This window comes from Schistocerca americana, chromosome 6 (assembly GCF_021461395.2).
Source record: "Schistocerca americana isolate TAMUIC-IGC-003095 chromosome 6, iqSchAmer2.1, whole genome shotgun sequence".
In the NCBI taxonomy this organism is placed as follows: domain Eukaryota; kingdom Metazoa; phylum Arthropoda; class Insecta; order Orthoptera; family Acrididae; genus Schistocerca; species Schistocerca americana.
Genome location: NC_060124.1, coordinates 406,032,247 through 406,049,213, shown reverse-complemented (window position 1 = coordinate 406,049,213; position 16,967 = coordinate 406,032,247). Strand labels below are relative to the sequence as shown.

At 37.7% G+C, this 16,967-nt stretch overlaps 1 protein-coding gene across 1 annotated transcript in view; it reads left to right on the top strand.

Moving 5' to 3' along the window:
• The window catches only part of LOC124619760 (chitin deacetylase 1), a 207,268-nt gene that overhangs the window by 186,656 nt on the left and 3,645 nt on the right, over positions 1-16,967 (top strand). The window contains exons 8-9 of the mRNA XM_047146343.1: positions 2,474-2,720; positions 4,818-5,009. Of these exons, the coding sequence (XP_047002299.1) occupies positions 2,474-2,720; positions 4,818-5,009 (439 nt within the window). The remainder of the gene's footprint in view (positions 1-2,473; positions 2,721-4,817; positions 5,010-16,967) is intronic.

Genomic DNA, 16,967 nt, shown 5'->3' with positions numbered 1-16,967 from the left:
TTTAAATCTATACTCAATGTCAACAAATTTTTCTTCTTCAGAAACGCTTTCCTTGCCATTGCCAGTCTACATTTTATATCCTCTCTACTTCGACCATCATCAGTTATTTTGCTCCCCAAATAGCAAAACTCCTTTACTACTTTAAGTGTCTCATTTCCTAATCTAATTCCCTCAGCATCACCCGACTTAATTCAACTACATTCCATTATCCTCGTTTTGCTCTTGTTGATGTTCATCTTATACCCTCCTTTCAAGACACTATCCATTCTGTTCAACTGCTCTTCCAAGTCCTTTGCTGTCTCTGACAGAATTACAATGTCATCGGCGAACCTCAAAGTTTTTATTTCTTCTCCATGGATTTTAATACCTACTCCGAATTTTTCTTTTGTTTCCTTTACTGCTTGCTCAATATACAGATTGAATAACAACCCAGTCTCACTCCCTTCCCAACCACTGCATCCCTTTCATACCCCTCGACTCTTATAACTGCCATCTGGTTTCTGTACAAATTGTAAATAGCCTTTCGCTCCCTGTGCTCCCTATGCTCACTAATAACTCCATGCCAAATGATTTTCGAAAATTACAGTTTATCTGCATATATACTCTTCATACCACTGTGATATGCAAGCAGAGGGTACTTCCCACTAATTTTTCATTCTAACATGTATTAGGGTTTCCTCCCATTCTCAGAAGGATGATGGTTCAAACCTAAGCCCAGCCATCCTGCTTTAGGTTTTCTGTAATTTCCCTAAACTGCTTAAGGCATCCTTTGAAAGAATATGGCTGCTTTCTTTCTCTGTACTTCCCTAATCTGAGTTTGTGCTCCATCTCTGATGACGCCTTTGTCAATGGGACGTTAAACAGTAATCTCTTCCTCCTCTTCTTCTCTTTCATTGCGTACGGAGTGTGGTAAGAATGATTGATTAAAATGCCTCTGTGTGTGCTGTAATTAGTTCAATCTTGTCTTCTTGGTCTCTACAGGAGAGACACCTAGGAGGTTGTAGTATATTCCTAGATTCCTTACTTAAAACTGGTTCTTGAAGCTTTGTAGGTAAGCATTTGCAGGATAGTTGGCATCTATCTTAAACAGAATGCCAGTTCACATTTTTCTCACCATCTTTGTGACACTGTCCCATGGGCCACAAAACCTATGGCCATTTGTGCTGCCTTTCTTTGGATGTATTCAGTATTCCCAGATGTCTCTAGCATCTTCTTTCTGATAAGTTATGTCATTCTTCAGTGTATTCATGTAACACAACCTATAAACATTCACTAATGAATTTTCTTCCTGACACACAGTTGTCTATAGTCTATAATTCATTAATGACTATGAACTTAATGTTAGCATCACCTTTTATACGTGAAACAATCATGAAGAATGCAATCTTAGGTCCACATACCTTTGAAATGTCATTGCTTCAATCTGGATCCCTCACTGACTGCCAGAATTCACTGTTTTTACAGTTTTGTCAATAAAAGTAAAGTGAATGCTATAGTTACTTTCTTAAAAAAATGTGTTTATCACAAAAGCCAAATAACAAGGTGATAATGACAGAAAATGGAACTAGATTTAAAATCAAAATGATGACGACAGCAATTCTAATGTATCGTATAAGCTACCATAAAGCGTGAAATATTGACTTCAACTACCAAATGTCATCTGCCAGTGAAAGAGGACTTTACAGTTTTTAATGACAAATTTGGGGGGAAAGAACACATATTGCAGTTGAAATGGTATTGGAAAGTCTTGAGTGGAACGCAAGTGATGGAAAGAATAAAGGTTACCCTTGTGGTCATTGGAGGAGGCACCCACACACTCCACACTCCTTCTACCAAACAGTCTCTCCCTCCTCTGTTGTGTCACCCATTACCCACCCTCTCCTTTATGTTACTGACATTGTGCATGTCGCAAGCCTATCCCATACACCTACTGCCACCTCCTCCCACATTCCTTCTCCACACATCAGTTGCCCGCTTCTGAGTGCTAGCTACACCCTCTCAACCCTCCTTCTGCTTCTTGCCTCATTCTCCCTCTACACTCCAGAGAAAACAACACCTCACTGCAGACCATTTGTCAAACTGCAACCCCAGCATTGTGTATTTGGCACAACGAAGCTGCTGCACAGAGAGAGAGAGAGAGAGAGAGAGAGAGAGAGAGAGAGAGAGAGAGAGAGAGTGTGTGTGTGTGTGTGTGTGTGTGTGAGAGAGAGAGAGAGAGAGAGAGAGAGAGAGAGGGGTGAGGTACTGACACCTGACACCACTGAAGCTGTGAAGGCAGGGTTTTAATTGTACCTTGGTAGCTCAGTAGTTCACTTATTAAGAACGTTGCTCCAAAAGAAGCAAATGGACACACTCAAGTAACATTCCAGTATACAGATTTAATCTGTCTTTTAGTTTCATAGCAAAAATGTTCAATAGTATTTTCTTATGAGACACATAACTTTCCTGATATATGTGCAATAATTTCTTTTAGGAGTCTGGGAAGTGCCATTGAATGCTCATTATGTAGAAACATATGAAGGAGGTCATTGTCCTTACCTTGACCAGTGTGTACTACACAATCATGATCCTGATGAAGTTTTTGAATGGCTCAGAGAAGACTTCAGCAGATATTATGAACAGAACAAGGCTCCTTACATGATGCCATTCCACACCAACTGGTTCCAAATAAAAGAACTTGAGAGAGGTCTGCACAAGTTCCTGGACTGGGCACAAACCCTGTGAGTAATATACATAACTTACTGATATGACGTGTCTATTGTCTTTTACACTGCATTATAAGAGTCATTCACGTGAGTAACTTTAATGTAACAAGAATTTAATACAATCCATACAAAACAGTCTGGCAATACATTTTTATCAACTTGATTAAATATTATCAAATATGACGTTCTTTATTATTCTTACTATTTTGTGAAATCTGAGTCCTGTCACATATCCATACAAATTTTTTTTACAGGAAATTAATACTGTTTGAAACAAAAGAATACTATTTAGTTGCAAGTTCTGAAACAGTAACAACTAGAGTAAATGTAAAATACACAGAGGTTGTAAACATGAAAGAAAGAGATGCACATATCCTGTGAGGGAAGAAGAGTAGAGGGGGATAAAAGCTATGGGTCAAAGAAGACAAATGACATAGTGTCGAAAACAAAATAAAAATTTACCAACAGCCGAGAGTCGTATGTGGTGTGTCTAAAAAGTTCGGTGAATGGTGTCAATCTCAATGGAAACTTCACGCATGTGTGTGTGCATGTGCATGGGTTTCAGAGACTTGAGGAGAATCAATACATGGCATGCACTGCATGTGACTGGCTATATAAACAGACTGCAACCAGTTGAACATAGTCAGTGTGAGAGGAAGTGTCACAGCACAATGGAGCAATGTGAAACATCAAGTTCTGCTATGAAGTGGGGAAGACTGCAATGGAGACATGTAGAATGTTGATGCAGATGTACAGGAGGGAAGCCATGAGCGGAAAATGTGATTACAAATGGTTTAAACTCTTCCATGAAGGGAAGGAAACAGCTGAGGATGAGCCACATTCAGGTCAGCCATCGACAAGCAGAACCCCAGAAAAGATCAAGAAAGTGTGACAAATGCTGGCACAAGATTGGCAATGGACTCTCGGATTGATTGTGGAGGAATTGGGCATCAGCAAGGACATGGTGCACACCATCACTCGGGATGATTGGGGTAAGCAGAAGATCTGCTCCCGATTTGTGCCGCACAAGCTCATAGACTTTCAGGAAGCAAAATGGATGGAAACTGCTGGTGATTTCATTTCCATGTGTGACCAGGATCCATTGCTTCCGAACACCATTGTCACGGGAGATGAGACCTGGTGCTACCAGTTCGATCCAGAATCAAAACGGCAGTCGATATCATGGTGCTTACTGTCTTCCCCGCGACCAAAAAAACACCATCTGCAAAAGTACAAGGTGAAAAACACTGTTGATCACCATCTTTGACAGTCATGGACTGTGCGGCTGGTCCCAGCAGAGGTTCGAGTCCTCCCTCAGGCATGGGTGTGTGTGTTTGTCCTTAGGATAATTTAGATTAAGTAGTGTGTAAGCTTAGGGACTGATGACCTTAGCAGTTAAGTCCCATAAGATTGCACACATATTTGAACATTTTTGAACCATCTTTGACAACAACAGAATCATCCACAATGAATTTGTTCCTGCTGGTCAAACCATTAATGCTGCATTTTACCAGTCTGTTGTGAATTGATTGCTACAGCACATCTGGCAGACTTCTTCCTGTTTCCCTGCTTGAAGGGGGCCATGAAAGGTGAACGTTGTGCAGACATGAAAGCCATCAAAGATCGTGTGATAGCCATTCTGTGATTGATTCCACAAGAGGCCTTTGCTGATAGTTTCCAGAAGCTGTACGAACATTGTCAAAAGTTTTCATTTGATGTCTGATAGCATTCACCAAACTTTTTAGACACACCACATATTCCAATTACTGGTAATGGACAGCTGTTGAATAGTAACTGAGTGCAAATGGAACTGAAAGATAAACACAGACAGAAAACACTGAGGAAAACCTGGAGAGGACAGGGAGACATGGGAAATAAAGTTTAATATTATTAGCGAGAAATGTGATCGAAAACATATAACACCAACTTGTATAAAACAGGATAACTACTAATGTATAACTGAAGTACTTGCAATCATTTGTTTTGCACAATATCTTCAAACATAATAGATAACACAATTTTCCATATATTGTGTAAACATAATATATTATGTAAAAAATATATATAATGCATCTACTCTATTTCCTAATTAACATACGCTTGAAATTTCAGCCCAGATGTGTGGTTTGTGACAATCACACAAGGTCTGATCTGGATGACCGATCCACGACCAGCAAAAGAATTAAACACATTTGATGCCTGGAACTGTGCAAAACGGGAGAACATTCCTCCGCCACCATGCAATTTGCCAAATTCTTGTGCACTATCATTTAAACCAGCGGAAGCAAATATCACATCAACTAGGTAATTTTATTGTGGAATGCTTCCATACACAACTTTTTCTTTCATGGTGTTATATTTTTGTCTGCATTAGTCAACAGTTTATTTTTAGTTTTTCTGGTAGTCTCATTAAACTGTCTTAATTATTTACCAGTTTGTTTAAAAAGGTGTTGATATTAAATAATTTGTACAAAAAATTCCAAAAAGGATGTATATGGTTTTCAGAAAGGCTATCTTTTCTTCTAGCAAATTATATTTACAATCACTGATAATGCCAATCTTTACAAATTACTTTGTCATGCTCAAATTTCACTACAACATAAGTACAACTCCTTTAGTACAGCAATGGAAATATTTTTTAATTTGTGTGTGTAATTTAAATTTGGTTGTTACTTTATCGTTACCCATCAAAGATTATCTTGTTGATCCAGTCACATTATCTGTTTTGCACCATTCACGGTCTCAGACTGTAGCCACCACAGTTAATTTAATTTAAACAATTGTATTTTATGTATCAGTAGTCTGGGTCTACTCTTTGTCTGTTCATTTCCAAGAACTAAATGTCATTTAATAAGTTATTTATATTTTATTCATGTCATAACATACATTTTACAGATCATATGGATCATATGATCAGATTCTACAGGAGACATGTCAGTTTTTACCTTATGATGTCCATAGTTACATAATTTTCTAACACTTATTTTTACCAGCACAGGTTTATGTTGAATGCAATAGTATTATTAACTTGTTTTTCTTATGATGTACCAATACATTAATTTCTGCATACGCTATTATACACAACAGTACAGCATTAAACACTGACACTGTTCAAATCATCATCTCATTATTCATAAATTCTTCAGTTGAGTAATAGTATTTGCCACAAGGTGGCTTGTAGTTTTCTCTCCAGTGAACGTGTTTCCAGGCTCAGCACATCTCTGCCCTAGAGTTCATTGTAAACTTTCATTCCCATGTACTGGAGTGTCTGCTAGTGGAGTTTTGAACAATGTTTTGGAAGCATGTAATGTTTTTTGTGTCTAGTGTTGTACATATGTTTGAAATGGTTTTCTTCAGTTAGCTCACGATTTCAGTGTAAAAAGATGATACATCTCAAATATGTACAATGTAGGAATAGATAATATTTATAGCTTTTGAATAATGGGTGCCAGGATGCTCTTCAAGGGACAGTACACATTTTTTCTAACACTTCTTTTTTGAAGTAGCAGGGTTCATGACATATAGCTTGAGTTCCTCCCAAAAATTAAACAATACTGATTTATGGATTCAAGCAACTGTGGTACGCTACTTTCCTGGTGTTTGTGTCTGTTGCACCAGATAGTATATCGATTGAAAAAACCATGGCTGTTTATTTTAGTAGCTAAATAATCTATGTGTGCTTGCCAGCTTAGATTTTTGTCCGAGTTTAGTCCCAAGAATTTGATGGAATGAGCTTCTTCCATAATTTTATTTTTATGTATGACACTGATTTTTTGATTATTTGGTTTTAAATTGTGTAAACAGAGTATTTGAAATGTTAATTTTAAGGCCATTGTGCTGAAACCATGCGCCTAGGTTTTCTAGTGTGCGTATCACACCACACAGAATTTATCTCTCATTTTCTTTTTGAATAAGTACTGTACAGTATCATCAGCAGACATGACTGTTTGGGGATTAATATTGAGAGTAAATCATTTATGTAAAAGAGAAGCAAGACTGGCCCTAATATTGAGCCTTGAAGGACTCCTTGTGAAACTGTATCCCACATAGATGCTTTTGCTTCCTGTTTGTCAGATGAGACCTGAGCCACAGCAGTACATTTTGTCTGATGCTGTATCTGCCTGGAGTGATTAATTGAACTGAGTCCCTTCGTGAAGTCACAGAAGATACCTGCCACTTTATTGCTTTTGTCCAGTGATGATCTGATTTTTTCAATGAATTCATTAATTTCGTTCATGGTGCTTCCCCATTTTTGGAACCTGTATTGGTTTTTTTAGAATAACATTGTTTCATGATAAAATGTGTTATCTGGACTGCAGCAATTTTTTTTCAAATTCTTGATAACACTGGGAGGATAGAGATAGGACAGTAATTTCCCATGCCCTCCCTTGAACATTTTTTGAGTAGCAGTTTATCTCTGCATACTTAAGTACATCAGAGAAACTGAGTTGCTCAGATAACTGATTATTAAAGATGGGGGTGTGCTACTTTATCATACACAAATTTAATTACTGTGGTAGTTATCTGACCCCACACTACAGCATTTATGTTTTTTAAGGACAAAATAGTGTTTTTTACATCTTCAGCTGAAACTTTTACTAAATGTCATAAGGGGTTCTCTATTCTGGTCCACTCCATAGTTATTTACACTGTTCTGATACGTAGTCACATCTACAGTAAATTTTGCAACATTTATGAGAAATTTATTAACACACTGAGGTATCTGAACAGGGTTCCAAACAATGTTGTCATTTTGTTGTATTTTTGAAATTTCCTAATGCTTAACAGTTGTATCTAATTCAGATTTAATAACATTCCACACTGCCTTACACTTATTCTTATGCCCTAAAATGAACTTCTCATTAGACATTATTTTAAAAAACAACTTTGTAACATCTCACATAGTTAATAAAGTGAGGATTTTTATTGCATTTCAGGTCTTTATGCAGCTCTAATTTCCTCGCACTAGGTATTTTTAAGCCTGGAATAATCCAGTGTAGTTTACTTTTGCCTTTTTGTGCCAGATCCTAGACAGGTTTGATTCTTTGAATGCCTCTGGAAAACTTATTAGAAATGTATCAAAGTTCTCAGTACTTGGCACACCATTATCTACAGGCCATTTTACTGCATCTGTCTTGTCACAGAACAGGTTCAAGCTCTTTTTACAAAAGTTTCTTCATAAAACCTTTCTTAACATTTTGTTTATTTCTTCCTGCCAGCTGAATGAACAATGCAAAATGACCAGAAATTGCTAAATCTAAATAGACCTTGTTTTCGGTATCAAACAACAAATTTGTTAAGATATTGTCTACACAAGTAGTTGAAGGGTATTTTCTCTTGTGAATACATGAAAATTTAGTTTGAAACCAGAGTTCTAAGTTAAGTCAATAAATGGTTTTGGGCTATTGTCATGACTTGATCCATTTACATTAAAATCAGGTTCCATGATTATGTTTTTCTTCCTTCTTTCTTAAGTTTATCAAGAAGACACTGGAGTTTAGATGAGGAAGTTTCAGTTATTGTACTTCCTGGAATTCTGTAAATTGATAAGACATTGTGTTTATCTCTTCTAGTCCAACACAACTGCTTCCAAAAGAACACACCTCATTAAAGTAATTCAAATCTGTCTTTATTTCATATGTTAAGCTTGTTTCTCTGAATCATGTTTGTTGTTAATTTTAATCTTTTTCCCACCAGTGTTACATAATTTTTTTTTCTCATTAACTTCTTTTAAAGCCTTTACCTTGGGATATCTTTAACTGCAATATGTTTGGTCATAAATTTTATCTCCAAACCTCTATTGATTCAAACATCTTTTCTTCCTTTTACCAGAGTCCATCATTGACATCCACCACACCTTGCCAAATTTCTCTCCTGCTTATGTATCTATCTTGTTACTCATTAATAAATTATTTTTATTCCTTGCAGCTTGTTGGGAGTCTTCATTTAACACCCATTACACTTCCATTATCTTTTGTTACTGCACTCTTCATATAGAAGAATTTAGTCAATTCACCAATAAATAGGAGGCATATTTCAGTGTGTCCAGTCACGATGATGATTCTGTTTCTATTCAGAACATTTCAAAGATTGACAAAAATGTCTTATTAGATGCTGCATGTGATGGTCTTAGGACTTACAAAGACAACTAAGTCAATTACTTTTTGCAGAAAAATAAGTAAACCATTTGACTGGACACGGTATATTTCAACTAAGTTACACTGCAAGAACATCAGAAATCATACACTTTAGAGTTGTCATTCCTATTTTGGTGTTGGTTTTCACCTCACACTGTTCATCTATTTTTGAGAATATTTTAGTTTTATTTGTTTTTATCTTTACTCAGGTTTACTTATGGTACCTATAAAAAACTTTACAATAATCCAAATTCTATCTTAGACTCTGCTAAAATTACAATAATCTCAGCAAATCTTAAGCAATGTTTTCATTCACATTAATTATCTCAAGTTCTGTGTTATTTGTCAGTGCTCAGTAGCATTTTCTAAGGACACATTAAATTAATAGGACGACAGTAGAAAGGCTTATACAGTGCTTCTTATTTTAAATTAGTGCATGCTGTTTTAGTACCTGCCTCAGTGTGCTGAGTTTTGTACATTTTTTTAAAGAGTACTGGGAAACTGCACACTAACTGTAGAAATTATACTAAATTTTTCAACATGTGCCTTTATTAACAAAATTAAGCACAAAAATGATGAATAATACCAAAATTTATAGTGTGACCACATTTAACTCATGCAACCCCATCATCATCACTCTGTTCATGCATTCCTTGATTGATTCATTCATTTGCATACTGTATTCCATAAATCCCATCATGAGTTTGAGCTGCTTCTGCCAGTTGATTCTCAAGCAGCCAATGGAAGCTACTTCTGTAAATTAGGTGTATATTAATAGCCAATTAACTAGATCTGTTTCACAATCCTGAAGATTCTCCTTCATGGTAGGATTACAGAACGCAATGTGTGAATGAATAAATCTTAACTGTAATGTACCTTCAAAAGTCCAGATTTTCTGATAAATCACAGGAGGCTGCTAAGTACAGTTCTCCAGTTCCCTGTCTACAAGTCCTGTTACAAAAAATTGTACCAGAATATGAAAATCCTTTCTCAATCCTAGATAGGAATGCATAACCTGTATAAAATAAATTTTTAATTCTCCGTCTACGTCGATACTCTAGGAAACACTGTGAACTGCATGGCTGAGAGTACATTTCACTGTACCAGTTATTAGAGCTTTTTCCCATTCCATTTAAGTTTGGAGCACAGGAAAAATTACTATTTAAACACCTCTGTATGTGCTGTAATTAATCTAATCTTATCCTCATGATCTCTACAAGAGTGATATGTAGGGGGTTGTAATATATTTCTAGAGCCATCATCTAAAGTTGGTTCTTGAAACTTTGTCGATAGGCTTTCTGGGGATAATTTCTATTTATCTTTAATTGTCTGTCATTTCAGTTCTTTCAACATCTCATTGACACTCTCCTGCAGATCAAATAAACTTACGACAATTTGTGCTATCCTTCTCTGTACCTATTCAATACCTCCTGTGTCCTATTTCATATGGGGCCCATATACTTAGCAATATTCTAGGATGGGTCACATGAATGATTTGCAAGCAATCTCCTTTGTAGAATTATTGAGTTTCCCTAGTATTCTTACAATAAACTGAAATCTACTACCTGCTTTATTCACTACTAAGCCTATATGATTATTGCACTTCATGTCCCTACTACGTATTACACCAAGTACTTGTATGAGTTTACAGATTCCAACTTTGAACCTCTAATTTTATATTCGAAGTATACTATGTTTTTCAGTTTTTGAAGTGAACAGTTTTTACAGTTTTGGGTATTCAAAGCAAGTTGCCAATTACTACATTGCTCTGAAATCTTATCAAGGACCGACTGAATATTTGTACACCTTCATTCAGACTGTACTTCATTGTAGATTACTGCATCATTTGTGAAAAATCTGAGGTTACTATTAATTTTGTCTGCTAGATCATTAATATACAACACATTTCTCTGGGTGCACCTGAAGTTATTTCTACATCTCTCAATCCAAGATAACATGCTGCCTCTATGCTACCAAGAAATCCTCAATCCAGATTGTATTTTGTCTGACTTACTATATGATGATCATACTTTTGAGGAATAAATATATTGGCATGTAAGTATGACTCCCAAGATCCCAGAAAGACATTCTGTTATAGGCATCACATAATTTTCTCTGTGCACACTTCTCTATAAAAATTGTTTTGAACATACATACAGTATCCCAGAAGATTCTACTACAGGGCAATGAATGAAAGCATGCAAAATATGCTGGCAATCCCATCTACAGTTCAATGCAATGAGATACTTTTATAAGAACAAAGCAGGGAGCACAGAGCTTTCCATCCACACGCTGGTGACATCTCAGAATGTTATTCAGGTGCTCAGAAATTTCACACAAGGAGTTTCATTCAGTGTGTACCCACTGATTTCTATTACCTGTAAATAATTTAGGAGTAAAGGAGACCATTCAAAAAATAGAGGAAGCACAGAGTTATTGACAGGTTCACACAAAAGAGAATGAAAATTTTCCTAGTTTTCAGAAGAAATCCTTTTATGAGCTAGATTACAAACAAACACACAAAGAACTGGTAGGGTGCAGTGCACAATGAAGATGATGTGGAGGTGCAGAGCAGATTACTGGAAGGGAGTGACAGGACAAAGGAAGGGGAAGTTGGATTAGCGGAGATTGTGGCCAGGAGGGTTATGGGATGAAGAAAGTGTTGAAAGGATAACTCCCATCTATGCAGTCTAGGGAAGATGGTGCTGCGAGGGAAGATTCAGATTGTAGACCCATGTCCATGGCCTTGGCATTACTGAACACTTTCTCCCAACACACTTTCATCTAGAAACCCACTACCTCATTCCTCATAAACCATATCAACTATGTCCTCATATACAACTACTTTTTCTTTGTGGGGAAAGTATATAACCACATCTGCAGCATAGCCATGGGCAACCGCGTGGCGCCTTCCTATGCAAACATATTTATGGACCTTCCTAATCTCCCAAAACCCCAAATCCCTTGTCTGGTTCAGGTTCATGGACTATATCATGATCTGGGCTCAGGGCCAAGACCTCTTGTCTTCATTCCTCCACAACCTCAATGCCTTCTGTCTCAGCTGCTTCACCTGGTCTTCCTCAACCAAAAATGACATTATCCTGGATGTTGATCTTCACTTCTCTGATGACTCCATCCAAACCTCTGTCAATATTAAATCACTAACCACCAACAGTAGCCTCATTTTGACAGCTGCCACCCTTTCCAAACCAACGAATCACTTTTATACTGCCTGGCCATCCATGGACAGCATAATTATCCATAAGATCCATTTAGACAAAAACAAGTATGCTGTGGATAACTAAGGGAATTAAAATCTCATGTACCAAGAATAGGAATATTTGTCAAGATCCAACATTACTTTCATACTACAGTGTACTTTAGTGTTTTATGGACATTCATTAAAATCTCCAGAAATATGCACATCGTGACAGGAATAAATACAGCAGATAATAAGAGTAAAACTGTATGGGATACTGTCAAATGGCAGACACAACAGCCAGCCAGTGTAACAAGATACCATAACAATTAAACTGGATAACAACATTGTGATTGATAATTCACAAGTTGCAAGTGCTTTTGACTATCAAATTCTAAATGTAACAGCACAAACAGAAGTATATGGGTCAGTTGAAGAATCAAGAGAATATATAAAATATACCATTCCGCAAAACTTTAAGCAACTAGAAGTAGCACAAAGCATCTTTCACTGAAATTAATAGCGTTATAAAATTCTACAAAACAAAAACTCTCGTGGTGTTGATGGAATTTCAAACAGAATTCTGAAAAGTTGTTGCACCTTTATAAGCAATGTCTTTAGTAATATATGCAATGCATCGCTGACACATGGAATTTTTCCCAACAGGTTAAAATATTCAGGTGTTAAACCTCTTTGTGCGAAAAGTGACAAAACAAATGTAACCAATCATTGTCCAATTTTCTTATTGACAGGCTTCTATCCCTTTGAAAGGAAAGCTGCTTTTAAGAATGTACTTATCATCAATGAATAATGGCAAAAGGAGGAGGAAGGTAGAAAAGAAATGACTGTACTAAAGAAACAAAAATGTATCCAATTCACATTTGGTTTTCTAAACCCATCCCCACAGAGTAAAAGGCATATTACTATAAACAAAACTAGGTCTACTTTGCATCTTCGGGTCGATTTCACAGTGCCATGTCTTGTAGGCGATGACATCTCGGTCGGCAAAAGATTCTAGTCCAGCTAGCGATGTGTTCTCACAGCAGACAATTGCGAGTGTAAACCACCCACTGCCAGCTGCTCCAGATGCAACATGAAGAGAAAAATTAACTCAACAAAAAAGAAGAAGAAGGAGAAGAAGTCCATTAAGAATAATAGATTGTGCAGTGCCATTTGCTCCAAGTTTATTTTCCAAGCTGATTATGGATGGCGGCGATGACGATAGAGCACCTCAATTAGAACAAAGTTGATAAAGTATACAAAGTCAGCTGTAAACTCATAAAAACATAAAGACTAAAATTCATTGAGTGTTTGTGAAGTGCAATGCACCATAAAACAAATTTATTTGAGTGTATGTGTCACACACAAACAACAGTTATTTGCTAAAATATAGATCACTCGACACAAACGTTAATATGATCTTACAACCGTAACAATGCACAAAACTATGACATGTAATCACGTGGCAGTATAGAAGCCAAAATACTATCCACTGAAGATGCTTCAAAATAAAGCAAAAAGCGGCTGGCGTAAATAAGCCTTCTATTACAGTCTCAATATACTGGTGAAACTGTAACTGCAGAAAGGATGCTACAGAAAAAGAAAAGACAATGTGAATAGTGAATGTGTGGCTTACCTTTCGTTGTTTTCAATTACTGTGACTGTCATCATCTACATCGCTGCGGTCCATGTCAGTGTCTGACTTATGTGGTCTTTGAATGACGACGATGGGATCAAGCATATTATCAATTGAAATTTCTCTCTCCATGTCCTCCTCCTGTAGCCATTCTGGGTGTCGAACACATTCAACCCATGCTGAAGGTGACATGCTGTCAAGTGCTTCGTGCAAAAGTCTCTCTGTCAGCAATCCTAAATGTCGTGTTTCTTTCTGCGACATACCCTTTCACTTGTGCCCATATGAGCTCTATTGGATTGTACTAGCAATGATTTGGTGGCAAACGCAAAACTGTGTGTCCATATTCCTGTGCAATAAAATTGATTTCGTACACTTTCAAAAGAGACTTATGGAATCCTAGAAGGTTTAACAATTCAACCCGAGCTTGACTGGCAGTGTATGGAATCTTCTTACTTGCAAGCCACAGCATATAGGCTTTTTTTGTACTTGTTGTGGGATGCTTGTCAACAACAAATGCATTGTCCATAACAATCACTGAGTTTGCAGGCAAATAAGGGAGAAACTGTTTCCTAAAACATAATGTAAATGTCTCTGAGTGCATTTCAGAATGATAATCATCTGAATTTCTCTTTTTTGTATCATTAATTTGCTTTCTGGAATGAATACAGAAGTAAAACCAGCTCAAAACACTGGTAACATAAAAAAATGTTCCAATTGCCAGATTTTCTTATTTCAAGAATACTGCTTAAAAACTGTGCCCTTGAAGCAATATCACAACGCTTCATTAAAAAGTTTGATCCGTCATTTGTATTTACATATTTGAACCCACTGTCTTTCAGAATTCTTCACATTGAGGTAACAACGCCTTTAAAATTTACAGTTTCACCCCATTTCAACATAATTTTTTCAAGAGTAGAAAATTCAGCTGTCTTGTACATATTTTTTGTGACGTTTCTCACAACTGTGATGTCTCCCTGGCGATCAGAAAGCTGGCCTTTGACTTGTCTGGGCAGATAAATTACCTTCACTGGCAATCCGCCGAACAACTCTCAAGCTGAAGCTGGTCGCTTCTGCTGTGTGTTCCTGAGATCTTGCATCTGTGATAGGTCCATCGTTTCCTGCTTTGCCCTTGAAGAAAGCGTATATCCTGTAAATTATGTCTCTTGCTTGGGTATGGAGAATTTGTTACTTACCACCACTGTCAGCCATGACAAATCACAACAAACTGAATAAAAATTCACTGAATAACAGCCACAAAATTGTTTAACACTCACACTGACCAAGACATTCACAGCAGAGTGCTGAGAACACTACTGAACTTTCATTGGCTGTCTGAGGATGAGGTCATGTCAGATGTGGAGAATGAGCCAAAACTCAACCGCCGTCATTCATAACTCCAACTACTCGAAATAATATCAAATGCTTACTCCACTACAAGATCTAAAGGTAGTTTATTTACCCACCGATGTCACATTTCCCAGCACTTTGTCACAACAAATCATACTAAAAGAGACGATTTGGTGAGATTTTAATGCTGTATATGTTAGCTTCACTGCATGCTTGTTTTTTGAGTTTTCGGTTCTAAACTTAAGACATTTAATGTTTTGTATGTGCAATACACTTCTCAAGTTTGTGGCTGGATTGTATTTTGTAAATCACACAATATTTCATCGATGTCACTACTCAACATCTTCTGGTGGTGGTAGTTGCTGCTGTCATTGCTGCAAGGTGCAACTGGTGATAATTGCGCAGCGGTGTTGAAATTTATGTCTGGGAGCAGGCAATAAGCGTACGTGGGAAGATGCTTGCAGTTGGAGGAAAGCGGTGCTCCTAGTGCCCCCTGCTGGGAGCCTCATAAAGGCCTTCCGCTTGTGCATTGTGGACAATGACTGTGCTGCTGGGCACTCCTGTGGTTAAAAGCTGAATTAAATCTCAGCAGTGCATTGTGTTGAGTCATGAATCAGAAGTTCTTGTTTCCCTGCTTTGATTTAAAGGCAGCCAGTGCTGGGTTCCAGGCGGCATCCCTACTGATAAGATTGTCTGCTGGGCAAGTGCAGCCATAATGAGAGTGAGGGAACACATTATAGAAGATGATAACTACACATGGTGTCAAGAAAATTACTATCACTGCATCCGAAGATCTCTTTGAAGCTCTCAGCCGTGACTGGTTAAAATAACAAGCCAAGGTTCACCAAATGTCAAAGAATGCTCGTCTCCAGGCAAAGAATGCTCGTCTCCAGGCCCAGTCACAAGAAGGGAATGCGCCATGTCGACGCAACCGTATTTAATACCACAGATAGAATCCTGGAAGATGCAGCTGTTCCAGTGCTTGAGAAATGTTTGTACTAGGCACCAACACCATGGAAAGCTCCAATCCAACATGTGATAGTTGGCATAGAACAGGTAATTTTTGAGGCTTCCCAGCGACATTGCAGAAGAGATTAGGAGTGACACCTGGCGAATTTTAACATGAGCCCCACCAAGGAAGTTTAACATCAGCTCAGCAGAAAGGAAGGCTCTACAAGACTTGAGAGTGGACAAAGACCTCATCATTTTAGCTGCCGACAAGGGGAATGCCACTGCCCTTCTCTCACGAGCTGAATAGAACAGCAAGATGGAGGTGCTGCTCGGCAATCCTCCTTATCACAAGCTAAGAGGGAATCTGACTGGCAAGACCCAGAGAAAAACATTAGAGCCTCTCAAGAAGAGTCCTATTCCTTCTAAAGTCATTAAGAGCCTACGCCAACAGGCTGCAGTTCCCCAAAGAGTGTATAGTCTACTCAAGACACACGACGACGGCACTCCTCTTCAGCCAATGGTAAGCAACATTAGAGCTCCTACCTATTTTCTGGCCAAACATCTTACTACACTGTTGGGACCTCTCACAGGCAAGTGCAATCACCATATCTGAAATTCAGAGGACTTCATAGGCTGCCTGAAGACAGTTAAGCTTCAACTGTTGGATCTTTTGGTTAGCTTTGACATTGTATCTTTATTTACGAAAGTACAATACCTCTGCAGGAGGGTTAGTGCTTATCAGCAGCCAGTTTGAGGAGGACATTGTGGCATTGCTTAAACATGTGCTTACTCAAATTATTCAGTGACAAGTATTTTGAACAAGTGAACTGTGTCGCCATGGGAAGTCCACTGTCTTGCTTGGTGGCTAACTATTTTATGGAAGACTTTTCCTGATTCTAGTAGTATGTAGATGATACATTTGTGATGTGGCCCCACAGAATAGAGACATTACCTGTGTTTCTCCAGAATCTGAACTGGCTCTACCCCAATAT